Source organism: Gorilla gorilla, chromosome 9 (genome assembly GCF_029281585.2).
Source record: "Gorilla gorilla gorilla isolate KB3781 chromosome 9, NHGRI_mGorGor1-v2.1_pri, whole genome shotgun sequence".
Lineage (NCBI taxonomy): Eukaryota > Metazoa > Chordata > Mammalia > Primates > Hominidae > Gorilla > Gorilla gorilla.
The window spans coordinates 126,034,531-126,057,174 of record NC_073233.2 but is presented as its reverse complement, the minus strand read 5'-3'; the positions used below and the strand labels follow the sequence as shown (position 1 = coordinate 126,057,174).

The following is a 22,644-nucleotide window of genomic DNA, read 5'->3' as shown; positions in this document are numbered from 1 at the left end:
AAATAAAAAAGGAAAATAGTTCAGAAGATCCTCTGGAAGTATGGGGGAGGAAGAAGGTCTACAGGGATTGCTAAGCAGTCCTGGTGGCCAATGAGGCTGGGGTGAGGGGCACACACAGGTGTGCTTCCAGCATTCTGCAGGTGGTAATTCTTTCCTAGCGTAGTTCAGCAGCTTGGGGAGAGTCACAGAGAAAATAGACCTGGGATTCCTGACCTCAAGGGGCTAATCATTCTGTAGCTAGTGAGAATGGTGGGTGGGGTGGATGAGTAATGTCATCTTTGTTGTTGTTGTTGTTTTCAGATGGAGTCTTGCTGGGTCACCCAGGCTGGAGTGCAGTGGCGCAATCTCAGCTCACTGCAACCTCTGCCTCCTGGGTTCAAGCAATTCTCCTGCCTCAGCCTCCCAAGTAGCTGGGATTACAGGCACGTGCCACCATGCCCAGCTAATTTTTGTATTCTTTTTAGTAGAGATGGGATTTCACCATGTTGGCCAGGCTGGTCTTGAATTCCTGACCTCAAATCACCTGCCCGCCTCAGCCTCCCAAAGTGCTGGGATTACAAGCGTGAGCCACCATGCCCAGCCAGTAACATCATCTTTGAATGTGAAAGAGACATTTGAAATCTCTCTGCTTGTCTGCATCCATCCATCCACCCACTTATCTATTGGTACACTTTTATCTGACTGTATCCTTTCCTTCCCTCCCTCTCTTCCTCCCATCATCACACATTGAGTGCCCATGATATGCAAGGCTTCCTGTGGGGCATGCAGCCTCTGGGTTTTCTCATCTCTCTAGGACCTAAACCCTATTCTTAGAACTCCCCATGATTCTTGGAGGCCCCACCTGGCAGGTGTCCACACCCCCTTCCGGGATGCCCGCACACATCATCTTCTCGGTGACTTCCCCCTGGTACGCATCGTCTGCATTGCACCGTGTGCTGTCAATGACCTGGACTGACGCCTGCAGCAGTATGTCAGACATCTTCCCTGGGAGGGTAAAAACACTCACATTCCCATCCTTGCCTTCTATCCCCCAGCCCTGGATTGCCAAATCACTTTGCTTTCTGCCTGGCGCCTTGGTGCTTGGTCCTCCAGGATGGGTTTCTCTGAAGGGTGGTCCTCCTTCCCATTACTTCTGGAAGCTGCTCCCTCATACAAGGGCATCTCCTGCCCTGTGGTCCTGCACCCAGGACTTACCTCCATTCTGCTTCGTAGAGCCCCATCCAATGATCCAGAGTGGGGTGGCTGGAGTGAGCTCCTCATCAAAGAAGGGCAGACAGATGGGCCTGACCGTGCCTGCCAGGAGCACAGAGGAAGAAGGAGATCTTTTATTCATCCTAAGTGTTAATTTTCTGTAAATTATGATGCTTTATGATTATGGGGATCTTGCTGGTCTGGGAGAGACTGAGTTAGCTAATTCCTGCAGATAGTAAACAACTTGGCTTTGGGCACGCCTTTAATAGGCAAACCAGCCAACCCAAAGCCCATATCCCCAACCACTTCCTTTATCTGACTCTCAGACACCAAGCCAATATTTTCCCTGCCCTAAATCACCCCAGGGACAGATACTAGACAACCAGAGGCTGACATCTATAGCCTAGAGAATTGTCCACACTATCCAATCCTGAGCATGCTCAATCTTGCCTACCCTACCTTGGCCAGACCTGCCCATGGAAGCCACAGGTGGCTCTGGGCCATGCCTTCCCCTCACTCCTGCCTCCTGGTGGACCCAGCTGCTTCCCCGGGTGTCCCTGTGTTGGGGGGTGGGGTATGTCTCTTCCTCTCAGGAATTATAAATAATAAACTCTTCTTTCAAAGATAGCTGTGTCTGTATCTGTCACCTTACCATACCTGATTAAAACAATTCCCAGGCACAAATCTTGAAACACACACCAGGGCTCAGGAGAGCCTGGCAGTTAAGCTCTCTGAAAGGGGTCACACCAGGGTCTCTAGAACACTTGTTCTATGGGATGCTAATAGAAGTAGCATGAAAAAAGGATTCTGTGGTCAAATAAATTTAGAAAATGTAGGTTAAACGCAATAAAACAGATTATTTTAAAAACTTCTCCTACCTTTAATAAACTAATGTGTTCCAAGAAGGGAGCTGTAGTATGAAAATGTTTCCCAAACTTATTTGACAATGGAATCCTCTCTTCTCCAAGGGGCCAGTGTCTTGTGGACCCCACAGTTGGGAATCCTGATCTAAATACATTTCAATATAAGCACAAGGCATCCAACAGAGCTGTTCAAAGACTCTGCGGGCTGCCTCACAGGTAACGGGTTCCCTGCTCCTGGAGGAGAGCAAACAGGGGCACAATGACTCCTTGGCAGGGATACTGAGCAGGCTCTTGGGTCTTGGTCAGTGGTGGGGAATTAGCTTGATAATCTTTTTAAAAGGTCTCCTAAAACTCCAAGATTGGATGAAACTCCAGTTCTCACTCGAGGGGCTCCACATAGAGAAGACAGGCCTTGGAAGAATCTCTGGCAGGGAATGGAGTGGAGGTGTTAGCTGACAGCTTGAGGAGGCCTCATGGCATCAGTGATGTTAGGCTGACGTATTAGAGTCAAACGGGGCAAGCTGAGGTCTTGAGAGGAGACATTATGTGCCAAGGGCGGTCAGTGAGCTAATAGCAGAGTGCACGTGAAAACTGGTGTAAGGGGCTTGAGTGGCCTTGGGCCCTGCTTCTCACCTGAGAAAGTGAGCGGGAACTGCAGCTTCATGAGGGCGATGTCATTGTCTTTGGGGTACATGGGGTTGAATTCAATGATGATGATCTTGGCCACAGCCAGGGATGGGAAGCTGCCCAGTTTGTTTGAGCCGGCCCGCACCTTCCAGTTGAACACATCGGTATGTTTCCTGGGGGTAGAGACAGCTGGGTTCAGGCCTGATCCAAGCCTGAGGAGACTTTGCCAAAGGCTGGGTCCCCAGGGCCCTAGGGATCGGGATGCTGGATGTCACTGCCTTGGGAGGAAAGATGATGGTGAGGCAGGGATGGTGGAGAAGGGGCAGTCTTCTGGCACTTACAAGAAGCCAAATTCAAAAAAGGGATTTGACCCTTTTTCCTCAGTGAAACCGGCCCAACGAAACCTCAAGGAGGGCTGGGGAAGGGGCTCCTCTAATGCCTGAGTTCTGAGGTCCTGGCGCTCTCTCCTCCAACCTTTCTCACTGTGTTACTCATGCTGTCAGTTACACTATGTGCTTTCTTTTTCCCAATGCCAGGCACAGCTTAGTGTGCAGGGATGTTTTTCCAGGAAAGAATTTATAGCTCTCACCAGAATCTCAAAAAAAAAAAGTGGTTAAAAAACACTGACCTAGATCATGAGTGCCTTGAAGGCAGCGGTGGGGTCTAATGCACTTGGGCGCATCATCTGGTGTTTGGTACCTGGTAGGTGCTCATTAGATATTGAATGAATGAATAAATAAAAGCAAAGGGGGTGCCAGATGCCCTGGCTCACGCCTGTAATCCCAGCACTTTGGGAGGCTGAGGTGGGCAGATCACTTGAGGTCAGGAGTTAGAGATCAGCCTGGCCAACATGGTGAAACCCTGTCTCTACTAAAAATACAAAAATTAGCCGGGCATGGTGGCCCATGCCTATAGTCCCAGCTACTTGGGAAACTGAGGCAGGAGAATTGCTTGAACCCGGGAGGCGGAGGTTGCAGTGAGCCAAGATCATGCTGCTGCGCTCCAGCCTAAGCAACAGAGCAAGACTCTGTCTCAAAAAAAAAAAAAAAAAAAAGTGAAGGGGGTTTGGGAGTAGCCCTTCCCTGAGGTAAGGCCAGGCTTCTCTGTGGACTGAAAGGAACCTATGCTCTTTAATTTTTTTAAAGTTTCCAGACATAATGAGGACGTGGCTATGACTCTAGACCCTGGAACAACTTCCTGGAAACAAGCAAAAAGAGAGTGAGTTCTTGGAAGTTGAGGCAGGTGGGAAGAGCTTTTGTAGTTTGAATGATATGGGGCTGGGGTGAGGACTCTGGGTATCTGCTGGTGTCCCACTGGGAAGAGGCCATGCTTGGTGACCAGCACCCTCTGCTCAGACACCCAAAAGCCTAACAAAGGGCATCATGGCCATTGTCTCACTGGGGCCACCACACCCTGGCAAACGTATCTAGTGGGAGAGTGAAGAGAAGGAGGGTGCCAGGAGACAGGACCCCAAGCTCTCTGGTCCCTGACTGACCTTGGTCCCCAGAGACCTCCTTACAGCTGGGGTCTTACCTGAAGCAGTGGGCTGCCGTGAGGACCCAGTGGGGGTCCAGGATGCTCCCTCCACAGACGTGCTGTTTGTCATACTGGATGCTGACCTGCCAAGGCCAAGAATCTACAGAGGCCTCCTCCCCACCCACCACACGGGGGGTCTTCAGGCTCTCCCCACAGGCTGGATGCAGGCAGAGGCAGGGAGGAGGCAGGGAGGAGGCAAGAAGTCAGGCTCTTGGGGATGAGGCTGCCTCCCCTCAGCACCCAACATCTGCTCTAAGCAGGGCCCTTATGGCTGGGGCCAGAGTGGGGAGAGGACCAGCCCAATATGAGATATTCATGGGAGGTATTGAGTGTCCCAGACCATAGGCTTTCCTCAAACCTCCCTCTCCTTTTTCTTTGTTTCTTTCTTTTTTTTTATTTTGGTTTAAGATGTGTTTAGGAGTTCAGACTATGAACATGGGTGTGTCTGTTGTGCTGGGAATCTGTGACCTTCACAAGTGATGCAGAATTACGAAAGCCCTGCCCAGGTGGCGTGTCCCCAGCCACTCCCACTGAGTAACAGTAAACAGACACCCACAAGCTATTTTGTGACTCGGAAGTGGACTGTCTCATCCAAAACTCCCCCTTCTCCAAGTCTATTCCCCCGGCCAGGGGAGTCTCTCAATCTGACATCCTGTCTTCCTACTGACTGACCTGGCTTTCACACCCTCACCACCCCCGGAACTCCTGTAAGCCATCAGGTCCCCCCTCTCCACCCATGCTCTGCCTTTCCAATTCTTCTGGCAGCCACCACCACGGTTGTGGAGCCATGCACAGATGGTAGAAGGGCCATTCTAAGGGGAAGGGCTGGGCTTTTCAAACACCACCTGATTTCAAACACCGCTTTCTTCATGCCACCTTGCCCACTCCTGCAAAGCCCTTCGGGATCTCCCTTGAGGGCAAAGTAGAGTTTCCACTCCTCCTAGCAGCCTCCTGCTGTTTCATATAAAGTCTCTGTCTAGCCAAATTGATCTGCTTGTAGTTCTCTAAAAAGTTATTCTGTTTTTGATCCAAAAAGATGCCCTTCCCATTGAAATGCTGTCTCATCTCCTAGTTCTCTAAATCAGGGATCCCCAAACCCTAACCCCTGGACCTCAAACCAGTACTGGTCCGTGGCCTGTTAGGAACCTGGCTGCACATTAGGAAGTGAGTGGCAGGGACAAGCGAGCATGACCACCTGAGCTTCACCTCCTGTCAGATCAGAGGTGGCGTTAGATTCTTGTAGGAGCACAAACCTTATTGTGAACTGCACATGTCAGGGATCTATGCTGTACATTCCTTATGAGAATCTAGGCTGGGTGCGGCAGCTCATGCCTGTAATCCCAGCAGTTTGGGAGGCTCAGGTGGGCAGATCACCTGAGGTCAGGAGTTCGAGACCAGCCTGGCCAACATGGTGAAACGCCGTCTCTACTAAAAATACAAAAATTAGCTGGGCATGGTGGCACATGCCTATAGTCCCAGCTGGGCTGGTGATGGGTGCCTGTAATCCCAGCTATTTAGGGGGCTGAGGCAGGAGAATCGCTTGAATCCAGGAGGCGGAGGTTGCAGTGAGCCGAGATCGTAACACTTTACTCCAGGCTGAGTGACAAGAGCCAGACTTGGTCTCAAAAAAAAAAAAAAAAAAAAAAGAGAATCTAATGCTCTCTATCCCCCTCCTGGTTTGCGGAAAAATTGTCTTCCATGCAACCAGCCTCTTGTGCCAAAAAGGTTGGGGACCACTGAACTCTAAATCATTCATTAATCTAACCAACTTGTGTCAAGTGCCCTCTGTCTTGGGGCAGTGCTGGGTGCTGGGAGAGAGTGGTGGGCAAGACAGACAGACGTGGACTTTTCCTCCTTGAGCCTACAGATGTATTTTTCAGTGTTTAGCCTGGGCCCCCAGTCCCTGGGAATTTCCCTTTCTCTGGAATTCCCACAGGCTGTCCTGGGTATTGGCTACCCTTTCAGTGTTGTTGAGCTCAGGTCTTGGCTTCTTGGTAAAACAGAGGCCCCTCAAGGGAGGACCTGTCACTTATGCTGCTTCATGCCTTCAGGGCTACTCAGTGCAGAACCTCAGATGGTGTGACCATTCATTCATTCATTCATTGACCAGCCACCACGTGTCAGATCCCACACACTAGGTATTGTGGGGTCGGGGTGGTGGGCATACGATAATGAATGAAACTCTCAACATCCTGCAGGGAAGCATATACACTCCTAAACTGCAGAGGCAGCGTTGTGACCTTCTTCCCTTAGGCGTTCTAATTTCTGGCTATGCTTCCAGGCCAGTCTCAGTTCTCTATGAAGCTGGTAGGATGAGCTGAGCCACATTGCTTGTTTTCTTTTCTGATCTCCTCTGTTAGAGCTAGAAGGGTCCCTAAAGATCCTTGATGGGCAGTTGGACTAAACAACTTCTTGGGAAAATGAACTTCAGGAGGTCAGGTGAATGACTCGAGGCCACGCTGGAAATGAACAGGACTGGTGCCCAGGTCTTCTGACCCCCGGCCAGCTCTCTCTGCAGCATGTCAACTGTGACTGCTACTCAGTTTGGCATTTTGCACATGTTGTCTTGAATCTCTCTCTTACTTAGTCATCAGCTACCAAGGATAGTGGCCAATTATTTCACTCATCTGGTGCTTTCTACTTCTAGCCAGCAACTGACAGAGTGAGACATATTCTAACTGTTCAATGAATAGTTGCTCAAATAATGAATGTGGGTAATCTGATCTTGGATACCTGAGCTGATTGTGACAAAGAAGGCTATGTGGGCCTTGACCAGGGATGGGAGGCAGTGGAGGCCCCGTCCTGCCCTTTTTGGTCTTCCTAACACTCTCTCCCAGGTCTCCACTTAGGTTGTGGAGCCATGCACAGATGGTAGAAGGGGGAAACTGAGGCTTGGAAAGACCCAGAAAAAGAATGTGACCTGCCCAAGGCCACCAACAACTCTAGGGGGCATTGATCTACAAGCCCAAGGGCTGTAGACCAAGGCAGAATGAAACTTGGAGTCCCAGAAATTTAGGAGTGAAGATGAAGGTCTTCCTCCCTGCTCATTGCTGGCCCAGGCCCCAAACCCTCAGAGATTGGGGGTACTCACCAAGACAGTGCAGGGAGACCAGGGAGCCTGAGAGACAGGGCCTGGAAGACAGACACAGCGCCCTGTGATTTAAGCTTCTTCCTCAGCTGGAAGGCAGGGACTCAGGCCTCCCGATGCTGTTAATTCAAGTCCCCTCCCAATACCTCGGGAATGTGGAAGCTGCACAGTGGGGAACATTTGGAGACTGCATTGACATCCATTGCACTTCCTGCATTGACACTTCCGTTTGATTGGATTCAACACCCCCACTGCTGAGTACCTACTGTGCGCTGGGCCCTGCCTGCTTCAAAGACCAGCCTGGGCTCCTGGGACCCAAGAGGGAAGAGGGCAGAGCCCGGAACAGAGTCTGTGGCACTGTGGGCTTTCCAAATGGAAGAATGGGATTTTGATAGAATTTTAGGTAAAGGATCATTCTGCTACCAGCCCTGTCCTTTTCAAGATTTATTTTCGGTGAATAAACGGCCCTCAGCAACATCCCTGAATGCTAGGAAGCCAGCCTCCTCTCTGAGCCACTTTGCCACAGTGTGACAGATATCATCTGGATGCTCTGCTCTAACACAGGGTGGCGAGGCCCAGGAACAGGCCACCCACAAGGGCCACGGAGCCTCTTCCCTGGAGCATCAAGAAGGTGGGGAGCTCTGGCTGGGTAAGTGGTAGGGAAGGACAAAGTGACTTTGGAATCTTGCCTATTGGGCAATTTATTAGAAAACCTACAGCAGTAGCAACAACTGTTTACTATCCAGATTGATGGAAAGGTCACATTATCCATCCCTCTGGCTTTGAGTAGGACAACACACTTTGTCCAGCTGTCCGTTGTATTAAAAACAAGTCAACACAGAAAACCTCTCCAAAATGTGTCTATAGCTCTTGGCATTGAATGATCTGTCTGGCTAGGAGTTCTTCCTGATGTCTGCTTACATTCCCCTGGCTGCTTGGAGTTCCAGGTGAGCTGGTTGCAACCTGAAGAGCAGCGTCCATGTGGGGGGCCTTCTGTAGGCCAGAAGGTGTCCCCTCACTTACCCACTTGAGTTCCGCATGTGAAGCTCCTGGCTGTTTTCTGTGATTTCAACAACATCCAGATCCTGGTCTGGGCCAATCTCCACAGCTCTGAAAGTGGGTTTGCTGCTTACATCAAGAGGGAGAGAGAGTGGTGAGCTGGGGCAGGGGGTTAGAACAAGATGGTAGAGTTGGCCCCCACTCTCAGGAGAAAGAGTGGCAGAGAATGCTTGGTGGGGAGTGGCCAGGGAGTGGAGATGGTCTTAGTCAGTGAGGATGGGGCCTGCTTTGCTATACAATAAAGAACCGACCCTTGGCATCCCAGGACTCAACCCTCAGTGCATTGCTGATGTAACTTACTTTCTTGGGCAGGGAATCCAAATCCAGAACCCAGAGCCCTGGAGAAATGTTAGGGGTCTCCTTTCCATATTCCCAGCTCTGTCCCTATTTCAAATATCCCAGCAATGTCTTCTGGTTCACAGCAGGGAAACAAAGAGGCATAGGGGCTCAGGTTAGCTCCCTTCTCACCTGGGAGGGAGTTGGAATGTGGATATTTGGTTCTCCAAACAAAGCATCTGGTCCGACTTTGATAGTGGGGGTATGTTTTTGGCCTCCTTAGAGATATTTAATAGAACAGGACTAGATCTGTCTTCATATGAATCCAGACAAACATTTCTCTCAACTGGACCACCCTCCCTCTTTCTCCCTGCTAATCCATGCTTGCTGCTTTCAAACCTTGGGTTGAAGTTTTTCCTCCTCCAGGAAGCCTTCCTTGATTAATTCCATCTCTCTGATTGTTCCTTTACTGAATCTGCCTCTTCTAAATCTTTTCCTTCCATCCCTAACTATGCTAGTAATGTTAGTAGAAGCTCTCCATGGAGGGCTGAGTCATTGGCAATACTGGTGGATTGGCACATTCTCAGGCAGGAATGCTGGCACTTCCTGGAAGGACCCAAGTCTCGGACCTGGGAGGACTAGAGTCCATTTTAAGAGTCCTCATGATCTAGGTTCTGTCCCTGGCTCTGGCACTAGTTTGATGTGTGGCCTTGGGCAGGTCATATTCTTTTTCTGGGTCTCTCCAAGCCTCAGTTTCCCCCTCTATAAAAAGATGCATGGGGCTGGGTGCAGTGGCTCATGCCTGTAATCCCATCACTTTGGGAGGCCGAGGTGGGTGGATCACCTGAGGTCAGGAGTTCAAGACCAGCCTGGCCAACATGGTGAAACTCCGTCTCTACAAAAATACAAAAATTAGCTGGGCATGATGGTGCGTGCCTGTAATCCCAGCTACTTGGGAGGCTGAGGCGAAAGAATCACTTGAACCTGGCAGGTGGAGGTTGCAGTAAGCAGAGATGGTGCCATTGCACTCCAGCCTGGGTGACAGAGTGAGACTCTGTCAAAAAAAAAAAAAAAAAAAAGATGCGTGGACTAGATGATCCCTAGGGTCTCCCACATCTTGAAATGCCTATGGTTCTAGGACAAGAAGGGCCTCCGATCTAGAGAGAGGAAAGAAAGTAGAGAAGTCTGAGACCTAGAAGGACGGAATATGGTGGAAATGGACATTCCCAGGAAAGTTAACTTCTGTTCACCAATTCCATCCCAATGAATGATTCTGATGAACTTTGATTTTGTGAAGCACAAGACTCAGGTGGTTTGGTGCCTTACTGAGCTCCAAAAGGACAGAAATTCCAGGATCCTATCATCTTAAGAACCCCTGGAGACACCCAGGTTTCATAAACAAGCCTCAGCCTGCTGTGCCAGGTACGGCTGATGCAGCAGTTGACTGGACTACAGTGGGGAGGCAGGGCTGGCTGCAGCGAGGCTGGGCTCCGTGGCTGCAGGAAGAGGGGAGAATAGCAGGTGCTGGGCATGACTTCCTCACTCTCCTTGAAATGAAGGTGGTGGGGTGTGCTTTCTAGAGGGTAATGGAAGTTGCCCCCTATGGAAAGTAGAGAGCAGCAGAAGCCCGTTGAGCAGAGAAGAGAAAGGCAAATAATTCTGATTGATTTGTAAAGGCTGCCTGGAGCATTTAGTGAAAAGGACTTTGAGGCTGCATTAGGGATCCATGGGAGAGAGTTCTGTGATTGGTTGGTGATGTCTGCCTAGTAGAGTTTTTTTGTTTGTTTGTTTGTTTGTTTGGCCTAGTCTCTGGGTCCAGTCTGTCAGAATCCTGAAGAAATCTGAGGCCTGCCAGAGATAGGCTATCTCAATCTGCAACTGAATGTATGGGTTCTTTTCCATCCTCTCCAGCTAAACTCTCTGAGTGATCAACCATCTCATCAGCCCCTTCCTTTATAGATGATGTCCTACATGAGAATAAAGAATTACTCAGTCTAGAAACAGAAACAATATGGGAACTCCTAATGCGCAAGAATTAGGGGTCTTGGGCTCAAATTCTAGCCGTCTACCTCCCAGCTACTACCCTAGCAAGTTACTTACTTTGTTTGAGCCTATTTATGAAATAGATATAATATATATCTATATATGATATAATAACTATCTTTTTGGTTTTCTGCCAAAATCAAGTGAGTATAAATATATAGAATGCAAATTACTCTTACTATCATCTTATACCTTTTCATCCACTCCAGATTTGGAACTGCTTTTGAAATTTGCAGAGAGAGCTGGGATTGCTGAAGATGGGGCCCCACTGAAACTAGGCTCACTTAAGCTAAATCTTAACTAACGAAACTTTGAATAAGTTAACTTAGCTTTTGTATTACTGGGCAGGAACAGTTTCCTGCAAAGTCAGCACAAAGGAGTGAAGGTTGAGGAGTAAAGGAAAGGAGAGGACTGCATAGACGCTAGAAGTGTGTGTGTGTGTGTGTGTGTGTGTGTGTGTGTGTGTGTGTGTTGGAGGGCAGCACACATTCTCTCACTGGCATTCCAAAACTATCCTATGAGGTTGGCATTAGTTCCCCCAATTAACTCCTGAGGAACCTGAGGCTTAGGAAATTTAACTTCACGTTGCTTATAAGTGAAACGCTGGGATTCAAAAGCCATTCTGCCTGGCTCCAACACCCGTATTTTTTAGGAAAGAGAGAAGAAGGGAGGAAGGAAAGGAGGAAGAGGAGGAAAGAGGAAGGAGGGAAAAAGGAGAGAGGCCCAGGTTGGTTACCTGCTGTAGCCCATCTGCCTACAGGCTGTCTCAGCGAGAGCTTCTGTGAAGTTGTCGAAACAGGCAGAGAACCAGTTCCCTGTGGCCGAGTCCAGCACCTGCAGCGTGGATCGGTCCTTGGAGAGGCGGACTGGGAGGAAAGGAACCTGAGTTAGATGGAACGGGGGGCCCAACTGGCCCATCCCCCTCAGAACTCATAATGAGACCAGCCCAAGCTCCCCCAACCTAGAACTGGGGGTGCCACAGAGCCCCAACACTTTCAATGTCAAGGGAATTTCTTCCATTTGGCTTTGTCTATTTGGGCCCCATTTTGACAGTAGCTAGTGTGACCAGAAGTCCCAGGGTAGGTCTCCATTTTGACCTATTGCCCTGACCCAATGGTTAATCGTGCCCCCTTTTGCTCTTACAGGTATCAGTTTTGATGATCAATTATGTGGTCACTCTACCCAGCGACCATATACAACTCGTTTAAATTGTATGGACTACATACCCATCCATGGTCCATACAACTTGCCCAGCCTGGGGAAATGTCTGAGAGAGGGACCTAAGTCCCTCTCCAAGTAAGGTCAGAGGGGAAGGTTGAGTGAGAAGTCCTATTGGCAGTAGGATGACAGGTGCCTGTGGGCATTTGACTTCTGATAAAGAAAGAGCAAATACACAGAAAGTCACTCAGCCCTGCCCTCAGAAGCACCATCACTCATCTCCTACCTATCTTTTTTTCTTCGGAGCCCAAGCACCAGGGGGAAGAAGGTAGAAGAGCCCAGCCCAAGAGAGAACGTGGATTTTATGCTCAAAACATCTCCTATCCATTGAAAGGACCTGGCTCAGTCCTGTCACATAGCGTGTCTCAGCAAACACTAATGAATAGAAGGACCAATAGCTGGCGAAGTGGCTGAGAAGTCTCTTTTCTAGTCTCCTTGAAATAACAAATTTCATAGAAAGGAGGAATGCCCCAAGGTCACCCAGTCTAGCCCTCTGCCTGAAATCCACCCAGGCGCAGCACGCATGGGGCAGCCTCAGTTACAATTTCCTGTCCTTTCTGGCTCACATTTGTTCATCAAATAGTTACTGTTTGCTGTGTGTTAAGTACTAGGATTTAAAGGTAGACAAGACAGGGTCCTGCTCTCAGGAAACTTACACAGCTGGGCACGGTGGCTCACGCCTGTAATCCCAGCACTTTGGGAGGCTGAGGCGGGCGGATCACCTGAGGTCAGGAGTTCAAGACCAGCCTGACCAATGTGGCAAAACCCCGTCTCTACTAAAAATATAAAAATTAGCCAGGCGTGGTGGCTGGCACCTGTAATCCCAGCTACTCATGAGGCTGAGGCAGAAGAATCACTTGAAACTGGGAGGCAGAGGTTGCAGTGAGCCGAGACCAAGACACTGCACTCCATCTTGGGCCACAGAGCACTCTGCCTCAAAACAACAACAACAAACAAAAAAACAAACAAAGAACCTTATACAACAAGGATGAAAAGTGACAAGTAGGGGGCAGATACTATGCAGTGGGCCATGGGGGCCTGAGCAGACCTCCTGCTGGGCCCACTTCTCTTGTCCCTCAGACCCTGCACTCACCTGCCACTGCAGGCCCTTCGGGGAAGCTCTTGACACAGTGCTCCTCGTCCTCCCCCAAGGGACAGTCCAGCTCCCCGTCACACAGCTGCTTCCTCGGGATGAAGTGGAGAGGCTGCCCGCAGAGGAAGTAGTATTTATCCAGAATCACCTTGACTGGAAGGCAAGCGCAGGGAGGGGCAGAGAGGGCTGAGGGTCAGGCTTGAGCAGGGAGAGGCTGGGTTTTCCTGGCAATAGTGCTGGGCTCTCAGACACGCATGTGTGAGTTCCAGGCTCAGTTTTACTACTTGGTAGCACATAGACTTGGGCCTGAGCCTCAGCTTCCTTGTCTGTAAAGTGGAGATAGTAACACTGGCCCCACCCCCACAAGATGTCTGAGGAGTCAAGAGAGGTCACGTGTGTGGGAGAAACAGGCTGGTACCTGCCTCTTACCCTCCAGTGCTGGCTCAGTATGTTCTGGTAAAAGAGGAGGAACCCGGAGTCTGAAGACCCATTTCTGAGTCCTAGCTCTGCCACCTACTGTGGAACTTAACTTTTTTCTTTTTTTTGAGACCGAGTCTCACTCTGTCATCCAGGCTGGAGTGCAGTGGCGGGATCTTGGCTCACTGTAGCCTCCGCCCCCCAAGTTTAAGTGAGTCTCCTGCCTCAGCCTCCCGAGTAGCTGGGATTACAGGCACATGCCACCACACTCGGCTAATTTTTTGTATTTTTAGTAGAGACGGGGTTTCACCATGTTGGCCGGGCTGCTCTCGAACTCCTGACCTCAGGTGATCCACCCGCCTTGGCCTCCCAAAGTGCTGGGATTACAGGCGTGAGCCACCGCACTCAGCCTTACTGTGCAACTTTATATGGATCGCTTTCCCTTCTTAGTTCTCAGTTTCCTCATCTGTACAATGGGATGATAATATCTATAATATCTGCCTTGCAGGGCTGTTGAGAGCATGTGGTATGATGGTAGTCATGAAAATGTCTCGTAACTATCAAGTATAGTTCTAGAATTGGGTGCTTTTACCTGGGTGAAAGAACTGTTAAATGGTAAGAACACATGGACACGTGCAGGGGGATCAACACACACTGGGGCCTGTCAGGGGGAGGTGGGAGGAGGGAGAGCATCAGGAAATATAGCTAATGGTTGCTGGGCTTTATACCTCAGTGAAGGGTTGATCAGTGCAGCAAACCGCCATGGCACACGCTTACCTACGTAACAAACCTGCACATCCTGCACGTGTACCCCAGAACTTGGAATAAAAGTTGAAGAAAAAAATAATTAAAATATATAAGTAAAAAGAACTAAAATTAAGAAAAAAAGAGAAAGATCTGTGAAGGGGTTGGTCCTCGGTTTTGTTTTGTTTCTGCTTGCCGTCTTTAGATTCTGCCAGCTGCTTTCAAATTCTGTTGCTCTTTTGCCATCTTGGGATGATGGAAAGATGTTGAGTGTGTTTAATCCTTCAGGGAACTGATATTTTAACACTTTTTCTGGCCATGCATGGTAGTTCACACCTGTAATCCCAGCACTTTGGGATGCCAAGGCAGGAGGATCGTTTGAGCCCAGGAATTCAAGATCAGTCTCGGCAATATAGTGAGACCCTCGTCTATACGAAAAATTTAAAAAAAATTAGCCAGGCATGGTGGTGTGCCCCTGTGGTCCTAGCTACTTGGGATGCCAAGGCAGGAGGATCGTTTGAGCCCAGAAATTCAAGATCAGTCTCGGCAATATAGTGAGACCCTCGTCTATACGAAAAATTTAAAAAAAATTAGCCAGGCATGGTGGTGTGCCCCTGTGGTCCTAGCTACTTGGGAGGCTGAGGCAGGAGGATTGCTTGAGCCTAGAAGTTTGAGGCTGCAGTGAGGTGATCACAAGATTACACTCTAGCCTGGGAAAGAGAGCAAGACCTTGTCTCAAACAAACACACAAACAGACAGACAAACAAACAAACAAACTTTTCCTTAGTGAAGACCCACAGCCAAACACCCCGGCAGGAGGGAACTCCTCCTTCCTAACTGAATTCTTTCTTGGCCTGATGGGACCCTCTCCAGTCCAGTATCACCCTGGGCTGGTCTTAAGAGTAGTGGCATTAAATCTAATAATGGTCCCTGCTTGTCACCGTGTCAGGAGATTTCCATACATTTCCTCACGTAATCCTGATAACAGTCTTGGGAGGGAGGTGTTATTACTAACTCACATTACAAACAGGGACGTGGAGAATTGAAGGTCAGGCTTTATTTTCCCAGGGCACACAGTGCTTCCAGTGTAGAGCCAGGGCCCATCTAACTCTCTGGGGAAGCTTGAGATGTGATCTGCTGGCCCTGACACTCTTGGCTTGAGTGAAGCAAGGGAGAAGGAGGAGCTAGATATTACTTAGCTCTTTGGAGTTTGGTTTATGATCAGGAGCCAGGGTAAGGCAGAGTCACTCCAGCCTCCTGGGACAAATCCAGGAGACAGCATTGCCAGTTGAGACTCCAGAAGCCATAGGTTGAGGGAACCCGGCCTAGGATGGAGGACTGGGTAACAACCTCTGATTGCAGAATCTGGGGGCCCAGGATGTGGAAGCCACATGGGACCTTCTGGGACAGGGAGTGTCCAGCTCTAAATTATGCTTTAGTGCCTGCCTGGCTTTCCCTGGATAACTTTGGCCCCCTTTATCTCTGCTGTGGCAGGGTGTATGCTTATGGAAAGCAAGCTCGCTTTAACATTAGCCTGAATAGAACAGGATGGCAAGTCTGCCGTGGCACTGCAAACCTCCATCATGTGGGGAACCAAGGTCAAGGAGAAAGGGTTTGGGGTCATCTGCATCTCACACCATCCAGGGCTCCCAGGGCTTTTATTGGGCTTTATGTTGTGGCTCAGCATTTCCACCGCCACGAGATGGAAATGGACCTGTTCAATCAGGGGACTGGGGTTCTGTCCCAGCTTTGTCCCTGACTGCCACTCCTCCTCTCCGAGCCTCAGTGCTCATGTAGAATGAGGACCAGAGTCTCTCTCAGTGTCCTCCAACCAGGCAGTTGACTGCTACTGCTGGAAATGTCACCACAGTTACAAGTACAAATTCCTGAAAGGCCAGCTATTCCCTGGCTGCACAGGCAGTCCTGCCCCAATTAGCAAATGCATGTCCTGGGTCACATTTTGTCTGCTGCTGTGTGATGACACACTCTTTTGCAAAACTTGGTTTTTAGCTTGGTCCTTTACATGTGTTATCTCACTGGTGCTCATGATATCGCTCTGAGGGAGGAAGGACATTTTACAGGTGCGGAGACTGAGGGTATGAGGCAGTGAAGGACTCACTCAAGGTCACGCAGCAGCAAGAGGCAGAGCCAGAATCCCTGTCTCGGGTGTCCTGATTCCTAGTCTGGTCCCCAGTGCCCTACTTCTTGCTGTGAAAAGTTGTGGTCAGTAACCTGCTGTGCTCATGTGGATAACAAAGGCAATGACTCCATCATAGGATGTGGGAGCCAAAAAGGACCCACATCCCTGCTCCTTCAGTTGAATCTTCTTTATCACAGATAAGGGCCTGAGGCAGAGAGGCCTGCTCAAGACCACACTGGGCCTCAGGTACTGGCCATGGTGAAGGCCAAGCTGAAGGGGGCCAGGTGCCAACTGCCTGGGGGGTCTTCCCTGCTGCCTCCTCTTTCTCCCCTCCTCACAAGGAGAAACTCGCCCTGTTCTTCCAGCCGCTGCTCAGAGCCACTCAGCTTGCAATCTGCAGAAGATGGGAAGGAGGGGGCAGGGGGCGTGGCAGCCCTGCAAATTGCCTGTGTGGGTTAGGAACATATGCCACTGTGCTCTCCCTCTAGAAGAAGTCACCTGGGATAGAAGCCATCCGGAATAGATGGGGGCTGAGTTCATCTCCCCTTTCACTTTTAGAAGAAGTCTCTCCTCAAAGCAGGGGGTGGATACATGTCTGTCTTTCCTTTCTTTCTTTCTTTCTTTCTTTCTTTCTTTCTTTCTTTCTTTCTTTCTTTCTTTCTTTTTCTCTCTCTGTTTTTTTCTCCTCAAATTCCTTTTATTATACCAACGATTTTTTCTGCAAAGCTTTATGCAGATCACCTGCCCCTGACTGTGGGGGTGGGGGCTGCCACTTACTGAGGGGGTGAAGGACAAGTAGGGGCTGCCACTTACTGAGGTGATAATGGGAGGGGCGGGGCTGCCACTTACTGAGTGGGTGAGGGCAGGGGTGGGGGACTGTCACTTATTCAGGGGTGAGTGCGGGGGTGGGGGTTGGGCCCTGTCATTTACTTAGAGGGTGAAAGTCGGGTACGGGCTGTCACTTACTGAGGACAACCACAATGATGATACTCGCCAGGCTCAGTAGTGCTATGATGATGGGGATCCCCACCTTTCTGAAGGTCTCCATGGGGGTACGGGGTTTGCGCAGGGGTTTGACATCTGCAAGAAAATGGGAGGCAGAGGGGAAGAGCATGCAGTCAGCACTTGGTGATCCCTGAGCCAAACTCCACAGCCTCCTACCCTCTGGCCGGTGACAGATATGCCTTGAGCACAGTTTTGGTTAATGCTGGGGGGTTATTCCTGCAGACTAGGCTTAGCTTCATCAGCACATGGTTACCCTGCCTCTTCTTACTTATCCAGGCTCACCTATCTTTCCTGAGTGCCGCTCAAAGGAGCCCCCAGGTCAGGCCACCTCCCCCGTGTCTTGCCTGAGCCTGTCCTAGGACATTTCTGGGTTTTGTCTGACCCTCGCCTGCCCGAGGGAGGCCTGAGCCCCTGGGGCACGTACCCATTCACTGTGCCACCATTTATCCTTTTCCTGACCTCCTGACTTAGCTTTTGATTAAACATTAAGCTTCAGGGAGGCAGGGGCCTCCAGCACAGTGTGTGCTTAGTAGAGGCTTAATAAATACTTGTGAATCAATGCATCCTCAATCCCACAAACAGCAAGTCCCTAGCCTGGTCCTTGTCTTTAAAGAGATTACCATCTGGGGGAAGAGGCAGACACAGATGCCAGTCCAGCCAGGTGGAAGATAATATATGTTATAATAGAGACATCTTCAAAGATAAGCTGGTAAAAGCCTCCCTCAGCAGGTGGCACTTAAATGCAGTTCGGGAGGGAGGCACTGGCTCAGCTCCGTCGGAGGCATGGAGGGCGCCTGTAAGCTGCCTGGTGTGCCTGGGGTACCAGGGGAATAAAGGCAAGTTGGAAGGCAGGATGGGTGAAGGCAGCTGTGGAGACTCTTGAACATTATGCTAAGGAGCCTGGGTTTTATCCTGAAGGCAGTGAGGAGCCATTGAAAGTTTTTGAACAGTGGAGAGACAGGATCAAATTAATTTTAGGAAGATGGATCTGGTCCAGTGCGGTGGCTCATGCCTGTAATCCCAGCACTTTGGGAGGCCGAGGTGGGTGGATCACCTGAGGTCAGGAGTTCAAGACCAGCCTGGTCAACATGGTGAAACCCTGTCTCTACTAAACATACAAAAATTAGCCAGGCATGGTGGTGCATGCCTGTAATCCCAGCTACTTGGAAGACGGAGGCAGGAGAATCCCTTGAACCCAGGAGGCGGAGGTTGCAGTGAGCTGAGATTGTGCCATTGTACTACAGCCTGGGCGACAAGAGCAAGACTCCACCTCAAAAAACAAAAAGAAAGATGGATCTTTCATCAGGGAGGAGGTGGATTGGAACAAAAGAGTCTGGGGTTAGGGAGACCAGGTAGGAGCTTATCACTGCCTAGAACAGAGGTGATAATAACTACATTGTCAATTGCACATGGTTATCCAAGGAGAAGGAACCTGGGAAAGGGAAAACATAGGCAAAGTTAATATCAGTATCAGAGATACATTCTTTTAAGTCCCCCACTCCTTGTGGGAAATAAGCTGGGGAGGTGTCATGGGGACTTCTGCCCTGGGGGAGATGGGGCAAAAATTCTGGAAACCCTGGAAAGCAACAGACTGGCTCTCCTACCCTCACCTCCACATGACTGGCTCCCTGTCCTCCTCCCAGTCTTTCTTCACTGTCACCTTCACAGTGAGGCCTTCCTGGATCTCCCTATTTAAAATTCAGCCTTCCAACCTTTTCTATCCTCCTTTCTTGTTTTTTTTTCTTCCAAAGCACGCATCACCTCTAACAAACTCTATATTTGACATATTTTGTATATTTTCTGTCTCCTCCCACCCCTCCATGAAATGAAGACTCGTTGAAGACAGAACTTGTCTGTTTTGTTCACTGCTAAATCCCTGTTGCCTAGAACAGTGCTTGGTACACAGCAATTGCTCAACAAGTATTTGTCACATGAACAGATGAATTGTTCTTGGCTCTGCTCTCTTAAGTACATCCCTTCTACTACCTCCTTTCCTTTCCTTTCTTTCCTTTTCTTTCTCTCTCTCTTTCTTTCTTTCCTTTCTTTCCTTCCTTCCTTTCTTTCTTTCTCTTTCTTTCTTTCCTTTCTCTCTCTTTCTTTCTTTCTCTTTCTTTCTTTCTTTCTTTTTCTTTTTTCTCTCCTCTCTCTCTCCCTTTCATTGATGGAATCTGCTGCCCAGGCTGGAGTGCAGTGGCAGTGGCATGATCTTGGTTCACTGCAACCTCCACCTCCTGGGCTCAAGCCATCCTTTTACCTTATCCTCCCAAGTAGCTGGGACTACAGGCATGTGCCACAACACCCAGTTAACGTTGGTATTTTTTGTAGAGATGGGGTTTTGCCATGTTACCCAGACAGGTCTCAAACTCCTGGGCTCAAGTGATCCACCCCCACCTTGGCCTCCCAAAGTGCTAGGATTACTGGCATGAGCCACCATGCCCAGCCCCTTCTACCTTTCTTACAGGTCACATTTTATTCTGCCTTGAATGATGGCTAATCATATGTCTGACTCTATTTCTTTCCTCAGCTCTTCCAAAGTGGAGAATGGCATCCTGCTAGAGATTGGCGCCCAATGAATGCTAGTATTAATGAATCTGTTAATAAAGGAAAGCTTAGGACACTTTGTGTTTCCCCAAAAGAAAGTTTTAACTTCAGACACAGAGGCCAGGCAGTGGGGATGTGGACTGGAATGGTATTGCCTGTAAACTATGACCTGGCACAAAGTAGCTTATCAGTAATGTTTGCCAATACTGTTTTTAAAGTTCCAGCAGCCAGTCTTCAGAATTGTCCTCTTTCCTGTGGCCATGGCCATGATGACATTTTGTTCATGAATTCATGCATGATTTATTTATTGAGCATCTACCTCTGGGAACATGAGATTTGTTTGTTTTCTCCAAGAGTGAGTGACCCATGGGGAGCCATGGGTTCCTGTGTCCAAGACCAGACATTCTCAGGGCGCATCTGCTTCCCCCATCAGGAAGGAAAGAGCTTTCATACCTAGTTTAAGTTAACGAACCCAGTGAGCTATGAACAGCCTCCTTGCCGGCTGTTGTTCCTCCCTCCATCCTGTCCTGCCCACTGCAGCTAGACAGAGCTTCCTAAAAGCTTGCTTTCATCCTGTCACTTCTTACTCGAGGGCCTACAAGAGACTTCCACATCTGGATTATGTCTTTCAAAGCCAGTGTAATTTGGCCTCTTTCTCTGAGCCAAATGGACTTCCACTGCTAGTCTTCACCAACCCCCGTTCTGCATAGTCACGTTCACTCCCTGGTCCTCGAGCAAATTCAGCTTGTTTTCTGGTTTGAGAGTTCTCAGGCTTGCTCAGGTGGCGGAGCAGTTGGCACCCTGGTGTTCCTTGGGGACACCATGGCCTACTCTTCTATTGAATTCCAAAGTATAAACTAGGCACCATTTTACTTGCTAAAGATTACTTCATTTGTGGTCATTATTAACTCATGACCCAGAACTGAGAAATAAATAGCCTGTCAAGCAGGATTGGCCATTTTCTTACTGATCTGTTCATATAAACGTGTTCCTTGCTCATTTGTTTTGCTGATCCAGCAGGCTATCAGGAGTAGATATTAATGGTTTAAGAAAATGTAATGGAAGAAAAATACCTCCTTAAATTTGGGATCATTCTATTTATTAACTTAGTTTTCTTCCCTTGGAAATCAGGCAAGCACTGCCATTTTTCATGAAAATGCCTCTGGCCAATGTGAACTCCATGACACCAGGGACTTCAGCTGTCTTAATTAGTGTTATAGCCCAGCATCCAGCCTAGGGCCTGGCACATGGCAGGTACGTACAGTTTTACTGAAAGGATAAGAGTGACTGAATGAATGAATTGGAGAATCATTGCTTTGGGGATTTTAGGTTTGTTGGTCCTGTTTCCCCAGAGTCCAGGCCTCCTACTTCTGGAATGAATCCTGGAATGTTTGCTGAGTGATGGATGGACGGGTGACTGGATGTCACTCATGGCACTTAGCACTTTGGTGGTGGTGGTGATGGCCAGGCGTGAGTGGCTTAGGATCTACTTGGTAGCTGAAACTCAGAGGCTAAGGTGAACAAATGAAAGCTGGACCTGAACTTACCGAGGCTGTTCAGAGGTTGATCACTGTCAGGATCCTGTAATTGAAGGAAAAACAGTCAGTGAGTTGAGGCAGGGAGCCTCTCAGGCTGGGGCTAGCAGCCTACGGGAGGTTCTTGGGTCTTGTCTACATTCCCTTCTCCCTGAGTCTACGTTGGGGGTCTCTGTGTTATCCAAATACCTGGTTCAACAGGAAACATTCAGTCATGCACCTATTTGATCTGTTTCAATTAGTTTACTTATTAGTTTACTTAACTAGTAGCAACTGGTTAGCAATTGTAGAAGCAACTGGCTGCTGGTTTTTGTGTAAATTGCTGAATTCCTCAAGATGATTCTGCTCTACTATCTGTTTTTGTCAATAATTTGTCTACGTTTACAGATACTATATTTCTGTAAAAACTCTGAATAGACATCTTACAAAAGGGAATACTCAACTGGCCAATAAGTACCAAACAATGCTTAATATCATTACTTATCAGGCAAATGCAAATTCAAACCACAATAAAATATCTCTACATAAATATTAAGTGGCTAAAATTTAAAAGACTAATAATACTGTGTTGATGATGATGTGGAGCAACAAGACCTCTCAGACCTTGCTGGTGGGAGTGTAAAGTGGTACAAATACTTTGGAAAATGGTTTGGCTGAATCCACTAATGCTAAACATACAACTATTTTATGATTCTCTGACCCAGCAATTCTGCTCCAGGATAGAGCCAAGAGAAACGAGTACAAATGTCCAGCAAAAAACCTGTGTGTGAAAGTTTATAGTCGCTTCATTAGTAATAGCTAAACATTGGAAAAACCCAAACGTCAGTCACTGGTAGAGTGGATAAACTGGTATTTTCATATAATAGAATATAATTCAGCAATAGACAAGAATAAACATTCTCAGTGCAATGACATGGATGAATTCCATGGACATAATGATGAAGGGAAGAAAATAGTCACAAAAAGTACGATTTCACTTATATAAAGTTTAAAAGGCAAGGTTAATCTATAGTGATAGAAGTCAGAATAGTGGTTACCATTGAGGGGGGGCAGTTAGTTATTGGAAGGAACACAGTGGAGTCTTCCGGAACATTGGAAAACTTCTGGATCTTGTTTTCGACATTGGTTACATAGGTGTTTATATGTGCAAAAATTCACTGGGTGGTAGACTTTAGACTTGAGTACTTTACTACATATATGCTACCAACATTATGATATTTCTGAGAGAGTGGTCTTAGGCTGCCGTCGACGCATGTACACAAATACAC

General features: G+C 48.6%; 1 protein-coding gene across 1 annotated transcript in view; it reads right to left on the bottom strand.

Annotated features, from left to right (window-relative positions):
- TMPRSS4 (transmembrane serine protease 4) overlaps positions 1–22,644 on the bottom strand; it is a 45,009-nt gene that overhangs the window by 5,780 nt on the left and 16,585 nt on the right. Inside the window, exons 2-11 of the mRNA XM_019037725.4 lie at positions 21,389–21,422; positions 17,262–17,375; positions 12,995–13,147; positions 11,420–11,549; positions 8,329–8,430; positions 7,309–7,349; positions 4,215–4,374; positions 2,688–2,854; positions 1,195–1,293; positions 842–984 (exon numbers count right to left, since the gene is read on the bottom strand). Of these exons, the coding sequence (XP_018893270.4) occupies positions 842–984; positions 1,195–1,293; positions 2,688–2,854; positions 4,215–4,374; positions 7,309–7,349; positions 8,329–8,430; positions 11,420–11,549; positions 12,995–13,147; positions 17,262–17,375; positions 21,389–21,422 (1,143 nt within the window). The remainder of the gene's footprint in view (positions 1–841; positions 985–1,194; positions 1,294–2,687; positions 2,855–4,214; positions 4,375–7,308; positions 7,350–8,328; positions 8,431–11,419; positions 11,550–12,994; positions 13,148–17,261; positions 17,376–21,388; positions 21,423–22,644) is intronic.